The sequence below is a fragment of the Chenopodium album genome, chromosome 15, assembly GCF_948465745.1.
Source record: "Chenopodium album chromosome 15, dcCheAlbu1.1, whole genome shotgun sequence".
NCBI classification, from domain to species: domain Eukaryota; kingdom Viridiplantae; phylum Streptophyta; class Magnoliopsida; order Caryophyllales; family Amaranthaceae; genus Chenopodium; species Chenopodium album.
This window is the reverse complement of record NC_137848.1, coordinates 49,767,371-49,775,411: the sequence shown is the minus strand read 5'-3', so window position 1 is coordinate 49,775,411 and position 8,041 is coordinate 49,767,371. Positions and strand designations below refer to the sequence as shown.

Genomic DNA, 8,041 nt, shown 5'->3' with positions numbered 1-8,041 from the left:
CATATTCTTTCATTGTTGTTGTAGAGAGCGCATACAGTGTAGGTTACAACTTCAAATCCAAAAACAATGGAGTAAATTACTGTAATTAAATCCACTAATTTAATGAAACTGTAAGAGCTCGTGCCTTGCAGTAAGAAAGGACTAGACTGGCACGTGCCTCCATAAATTTAAAACCTCCTCATCATTCACCAAATGAACAAATTAAACCTAAACTATATTTTTTTTAAAAAAAAAAAAAAAAAAAAAAAAAAAAACTTCATAGTTTGTATTTGTGCAATAACGTGGGGTATTTATTTTGTGTAAATTTTTCTTGATGGAAACCTAATTTAGATAAGACAAGTTTTTATACGTATAAGTTATATATTGTATAACATATAACTATGTAAGTGTACACTAGTGTATAATCTTAGGGCAAAAGATAAGTTTATTGGATAAGGTCAAGGCTTCACTTAGTTAGGCCAAATAATACGAGGCATGAAAGGTGTATGTACGTACTTAATAAAACTTTAGATGTGAGAGTGTGAGACTAACTCATATTTAAGACTAACTCATATTATGTAATGTCGTAAAGTAAACTATATATACGTGTGCTTGAGTAGGGGGCAGCCAATAGGAAGTAAGAAGTAGCTCAAGTGGACATAGTTCATCTAGAGCTCCCTGCTTGTTACGTGCTCATAGTTACCTCGATACAAATTATGAACAATTTGCATTATTGGTCGTCCTGCGATGCTATACACTATACCGCAAGGATTGCTGTCTAGGATGAGATATATGGATAGATAATACAGTGATGAGTTTTTATATTTCTAATTTTGGCAACTTTATAATTTAATACTAATATCCAGTAGATAATTGCTCCAAAGGATTTGAATTTTCTATTACAATTTACAAAAGAGTCGACCGTTCATTATGTATATACTTCGTATAAAGCACTACTTAAAGGTACTTCCATCTGCATTTGCTTCATTTGTAGCAGGGATGACAGCTCTACATTCATTTTTTCAAAGCTCACAACATTGCTTCCTTCCATCTGTTACATGAACATAAACTTGATTAAACTTTAGAGCTCGTGTGTAAATAAATACTTTGTAGATTAATTCACTTTAATAATAAAAAAAAAATGTGTATAAAAAATTTAATTATATGTATTACTTTGACAATAGCTTCTTAGTAGCTTAGTAATGTATGTAAAATAATTATTATTCCTTCGTTTCATAATAATTGACACAGTCAAACTTGACATTTGTGTTAATGCACTAGTTTGACATTTAATAATACATAATAAATATTATATATAATAAATTAGAAATTAAAAAAAAAAAAAAAAAAGGTCAAAGTCAATATATAAATAGTGAAAAAAAGTTTAAGTGTGTCAATTATTATGAAAAGAGGAAATATCAAACTAAGTGTTTTAAAATAAATGCTACCAAATTAATATATATGAAATTTCATAATATTAACTTATATATAATTTTTATTAATCTTCTACTTGTATAATGCAATTTGCAAAGTAGCATGAGAAAGATTAAATTTGTTTATTTATATATATGGACAATGATTATAAAATAAAACACGCACTTACCCACAAATGTATATTGTAGAAAGTTGTCCCTCCAAAAGATTGAAAAGAAGAAACATCAATGACAACATAACCATTCTTCTCAAGATGGAGTAGAACTTCAGATATAGATACTCTCTCAAATGTTGATATTTGGATCACCATTTCTTTATCTCCAAGCTTATTTACAGAAATCGAACACGATTTCGTCATCTCCTTAATTATGATTTTTGTTTGGTCTTGTTCTAGGACAAACTCCCCTGAGTTTCCTAGCATAATGGACATTTTAGATGTAAACACTTCCTTCTTATGGATTAAATCTTCAATTTGCTTTTGTAATTGAGGTATATACTCAAGCGCCCGTGCAATTGTTGATGGTATGCTTAGCTTTTTCTGTAACAAATTAGAGCAAAACAACAAGTAATTAATTAGTTAAGGCTTGCAATGATACCATTTTTAGCCTTCTAATGAAGATAACAATTATTTTTATTTTAGTTTTAGTAGACATGAATAACATTATTAAATATTAAATTAAAACAAGCATTCATTTTAATATTAAAACGTTTTTTTAAAGTATCAACTTTTAATAATATTTAATCACATATATTGTACGTGTTATGGTTAAAATGTGAATTATTGGAGACCGTAAAAGTCAAAATGTAACAAATAAAAGGTAACAAAGGGAGTAATAGCGTAACCTTTGATCAATTCCAGGAAGCAAAGCACGTAGAGAGGAATACATGTTATTAATCTTCTTTCTTCGATCTCTCTCACTTGCATTATGATTAAGCTTCTTGGATAACAAGGGATTATTATCAAATTGATCTGTTGAGCTTGTACCTTGTGGTGATTCGCTTCGCTTACCTTGATCATCACTCGACACTAGATGATTAACTTCACAATCTTGAGCTTGAGAAGATGATACATTAGCAAGAAATATGGAATCAAAATCGAAATCTAAGTTATCAAATAAAGCTTGGTTTGTGTCTAAATCTAAGGGATACTCCCATCCTAAATTAGTAGGGCATATAGGAGACATTGCCAACATTTTCTTGAAGAATTATAATTTTATGAAAGATTTTTCTTTGGTTTAATTTCTTTAGTTAGAAGCCTAAGTATTGTATAACTGTATTTGTTAATTTTATTTTAGTTCGACTATATATATAAGTACTTGTTTTTTTAGCTCTATGTCATTATTGTCATATATTTAAATGTAATTAATCAAGACATGTAGGTCTAAAGTGGGTCGACTCAAATTTTTTTCTGATTGGCCCGTGTATAATTGTGTTCGTTTATTATCATTTGGATTAAATTAGAAAGAAATCAAGAATTTAATTTTAAAATATGTTTTACTAAGTGTGACGGGCTCGTGTATTTCTTAAAATGGCTCGTGAATTAATTAATGCTCTAACAATTTTGATTAAGATAACATCTTAACAATATGTCCTTATCGTTTAAGCGTAGACTATAATATAAAATACAAATATTTGTCAAAAAAAAAAAAAAAAAAAAAATGCAAGTACATGTCAGCGCTTAATGGAGAAGTGAGTATAGAAAGAATAGCTCCAAATATTAAAAGAAATTTTAATCTTATTTAAACATAATTTTCTTTGGCCTTAAGATGTTCTTTAATCTTTATAGCATAATGAGATTTTATCCCTGTCAACAAAAAGAAAAGAAAAAAAATGAGAATTTTTCTGGTGATTAACTTAGATTAATTTTGGGGAAATTTGAACTTTTAATTTATCATTTAAAAATTGAAGTTTCATATTTCATCAATAACTTAGAAAGGGGATCAAAAGTATCTAGACTTAAGGGTACCGAGTTGTTTGTAAAAGTGACTCAATTTGTGTTGTTAAGCTTTGGTCATCCTTATTTTCCATTTTCCTACTCGATCGTTTTACCTATTGTTATAGATTGTTTATGTTTAAATTATAGAAAGAAATTATTGTTACATCTGAATTAAGGTTAATTTCAATGTGAAAAAAAGGATATTGCTTGTGCTTTAAACAACTAGTCTGCTATGAGTGTTATTGATATTAACTTTTTTCTTATTCGTTGTACATATAAATTTATGTTGTTTTGTAAAATAACATCCAAAATTCATAATGTGGAAGATTCTTTTTGGCATCAATAATAATCTAAAAAATTCAAAAAATTATTTCAATTTGGTGCTTAGGAGGGTGCATATAAGTTAGGTACCGCTCCTTATTAATAAAGTACAATTTTAAGTAATCCCTTTGAAAAGCTAAACAAATAATTAAACCTCTAATTAAGTAATCAATTAATCCTCTAATTTAAATTAAGGAGATGCCCGTGGCACGCAAGGTAGGGCACATGCCTAGATGGTTAGACCTTTTTACTCCATAGTCCCTATGGTGGCGTTCTAGGTTTCTAGCTATCAACTTTGTTGTTAGCCCTATTTATAAATGAAACGTATAAAAAAACGTTAAAATATTTTTTTTAATTAATATAACCTGGAAACCTACTACTTGTTATTAATAGAAACATAATATAATGTGGACAAGATTTTGTTACAAGATTTACCTGAAAGAATACATAGTTGACAAATTATTATAATTTGTATTTTTTAATATTCTTATAGTTTCTAATAGTAAAAAAAGAAAAACAAATGAATGCTAATCATTACTAGTATATTCTTGGTACTTGGATGGTTGGACATATGTTAATTGATTGTTATATTATTATGTTAAATTCTACTACAGTAATTGGCTGGTTGTATAAGGGGTCACGAAGGTGATGAATTGATGATGAGGTACAGTAGTTAATGGCTAAGGTCGACTTCAGCCAACACTAGCTGAGGTTGCCGCTAAAATTGGACATTTAATATAACAAAAATGAACATTTTTTAAGGAAATATATTTTACCATAATTTTGTATTACTCAATAATCAAATGTTCATTTTCATGTAGTGTAACACCCCAGGAATTCCCTCTTTAAACCTGTGAGTACCCTGAACAATATCCAAGAGAATTACTGACGTGCTACCGCCACGTGTTCAAACATTAAGGTTATATCAAAAATTAGTAGCGGAAAAACTAAATCAGTCATAAATAAGTTTCAAAACCAACAATCAAAACCAAATTAAGTTTTACAACTTGGAACCATTAAGGCCCTTATTCAAAACTCAAACCAATAGAAGTAGTATAAAAATGAAATCGAGTTTAAATAACTTCAAAAGTAAGTAGCAAAATAAAATATGAAAAGCAACCAACACTCCACTCAAGATCCCACCACCTAGATGCGAATGCTGCATGTGTAAGAACATGTGGTTAATCTGCTCCCCAATATTACAAGTGTAAAAATTGGATCATCACAGGGTCATTGAAAGGCGAAGGCCATGACCAAAGAAAGACACACAAAGCACGCAATCAGCAAAGCTGAGTACATACAAGCTGCGAAACATAATAAGAAGTCCCTAGCATGCTACTAACATTCAATCATCGCACACAATTAAATTATAGACTCAACACACGACTCAACTGTCAGTTTTACCAAGACTCCACTAGTTAACAGTAGTTAAATCATTTCATTTATTCATTGGATTAAGCAATAGACAAGGTTGTCCATCCCATGCTCCATTTGAAACATCAATAAAAGAAAAACCCCATGCCTCCTTTCGGAAACATCAATAAAACATCCAACGACCACGGGCGCGACTCCGTGACCATAGCTAGTATGAGATCTTATCTAACTCCTAGTTTTTGAAAAGTATTTGAAATAAGAGACTCGTAGATCAGACGGCCTCTAGAAAAGTGCACGGCTAATACCCCGTGTACCCCAACCCCTGGTTGTCATTACTCTAGATGTGCACAAATCCAGAGTTTTATTGCTCATCCATCTTGCACTTTACGTGATTTACAAGTTTAGACTTGGTGATGACTCATATGCAAAACAATACAATCAATCCAATATCAATTCAATCAAGTAAAGCAAGTTCCCAATTTCAATTCTTGATTTATTAGTGACAAGCAATATTTATTATTGATTCCTTTAACTACCTCGTTGTATAAACACCTTGAGTGCATAAGGCACCTCAAAACCTGAACCTCGTCTTATGAGACTTAAAATCTTCTTTTACTCGTTCTATCTCAATAATCATGAACGAGTGATAAATAAATCATTTCACCAAAACAAATACCTTTGCCTCTAAGCGCATCTTGCATAATTAATGCATAAATAATACTTGCAACGTAGAATAGTGCACAACACACGGAAATCACAATGTATAACCAAACAATTTAACCTAATCTTCTCTATACATGATACTAAGTTCTCTATACATCCCTAAACATGCATCTAAAGGCAAGGTTTCGTAACTCGTACGTACCTTGTATAAACGATTCGATTGGCCACTTTAGAAATTAGAAGTCGTCTTCTACAAAGTCCTCTCCTAAACCAAACAACAAGAATTAAATCAACACCCAAGCAAATAAATTTACAGCAATACCGAACTACTTTAAAACTTCTTAAACCATCAAAATAAAACCTTTAAATTGTTCCCATTAGTCAAAGTTAATACTATAATATTCCAACTATAAGTTTATATGCCAAAATCATTAAAATATAGCGTATAATATAAAATTTCAGCAAGTTTAACTTACTAACATATGCTGAAAATTTGTTTTATTAATAATTTTTGCAATTCAAATAATCAATACTTATCATATTGCATAAATATAATAGTTGTTTAAAACTTATAGAAGCATTCTAAACCTTTATTTTTGGCTCAAAACTAACAAAAATCAGATTATATAAAATCTGAAAAATAACTTTAATTATAAATTTCAAACTTTTAAAGATCTACATTCGTAATTCAATAGTTAGAATAGTGTATTACACATTAAAACCTTAAAACCCTTCAAATAAACCACATAAAACTCCAATTTCACAGGTATATAATCTGAAAATTAATTTTAAGTATAAAATTGTGGGTTTTGTCATTATGAAATCATAGTATTGATAATTAACTTGCTTAACACGTTTTCAAACCCTAAAACATGAAAAATCAACATTTAAACTCTAAATTATACATAATATAAAATCTGAAATTTTGTATCATAAATTAAACATGTCAAAACTCATAAATTAATAATCTTTTATAACTCATGTATATAATCAAATCATAATAATGAAAATTTAGAACAAAATTTAATCAAAGATTGAAACTTTAATCAAATTAATAAAACAAAGAGAAGTGAAGAAAGAAGAGAGAGGAGGGCGAACTGTCAAAGGTGGGTGGCTGCCTGGTGGCGTGCGGCTGTCGGCAGGTGGCTCGGTGGTGGTGCAGGTGGTGGCTGGGCGGTGAAGGCAACAATGAGCAATTGGAAAGTTTTTTTTTTCTCTATGAAAATCGTGAAAGAGGAGAAAATGAGGAAGAGAATGAAATCTTTTTTTTTTTTTTTTTTTACGTGAGAGGGAAAGAGTGTGAGGGTTTTTGGGGTTTTTACTTGGGTTTTAGTTCCCTAATTTTATTAGGAGTAAGAATTGTGTAATTTGGGCTTGAGTAGAAATTAAGCATTGGGCTACTAAGTTAAGAGAGACTTATAATTTAAATTAAAAACTTAGTAGTTTTAGCTTACTAATAACGAAAATCTTATTATTTTTACATCAAAATAATTCATACCATAAAATCGAAGTAAAAATATTTGTATAAGTAATAAATAAATATATTATAATTAAGTTGAAAATATAGGGGATTACATGTAGTATGATGTTCATTCTTAAAAAATAAATGTTCATTTTCATGCCGTATGATGTTCATTCATATAAAAATAAATGTTCATTTTATTTTTTTAATTAATACAATTTTTTTGTGTTTGTTCAATTGTATAAAATGTTCGTTTTACCACTCGAATCTCAAGCTGTAATGGTGCTTCATTCTCTTTCTCTCTGCAAAACTCTGCTCTCAACCTCTACTTCTTTTTCTCTCTCATCAATCTCCATGAAAATAGACATTGAAGCTTCATTCTAGAACCTTCACTTTCTCTTTCTACTGTAAATTAATGGCGCTTTCTCTCTCCTTGACTTCTCATTCTATATTCAAGCTTAGTTCGTTTACTCAGCATACATACATTTTGCAGAATAAAACTATATTCTTTGTCTTCTACAATTTGCAGTTCTCGAAACCCTAGATTTCGGCGAATTCGAGTTGTGAGGGAGAATACGGTTCCGTTAACGGAGGAGAGAGAAATTCCGGTGATTAATGGAGTAGATAGCTTGAAATTAAACGGAAATATAATGGAAATGGTTCGATTGAGAGTTATTTGAGTGGTAATGGTGGAGTGAAGGGGAGTGAGAATGGTGCAGTTAATGGAGGATTAGTTAAGTTTGTAGATGGTGATAGTATATATGGAAGCAGTGAAGAGTGTGGTGGAGGAAGATTCTGGTGCTAAGGTGGAAGAAGTAGTGGCGGAGAAGACGACAAGGACGTAGAAGAAGATGTTCAGAAATAAATGTTCA

At 30.2% G+C, this 8,041-nt stretch overlaps 1 protein-coding gene across 1 annotated transcript; it reads right to left on the bottom strand.

Moving 5' to 3' along the window:
• Positions 1–853: 853 nt before the first annotated feature.
• On the bottom strand, positions 854–2,606 carry LOC145582471 (transcription factor ORG2-like). Its single transcript, XM_081639463.1, has 3 exons — positions 2,257–2,606; positions 1,583–1,952; positions 854–1,030 (listed from the first exon to the last, which is right to left on the bottom strand). Exons 1-3 carry the CDS (start codon positions 2,604–2,606, stop codon positions 908–910), a joined length of 843 nt encoding a protein of 280 aa, XP_081495589.1. The 3' UTR covers positions 854–907.
• Between the last annotated feature and the right edge of the window lie 5,435 nt (positions 2,607–8,041).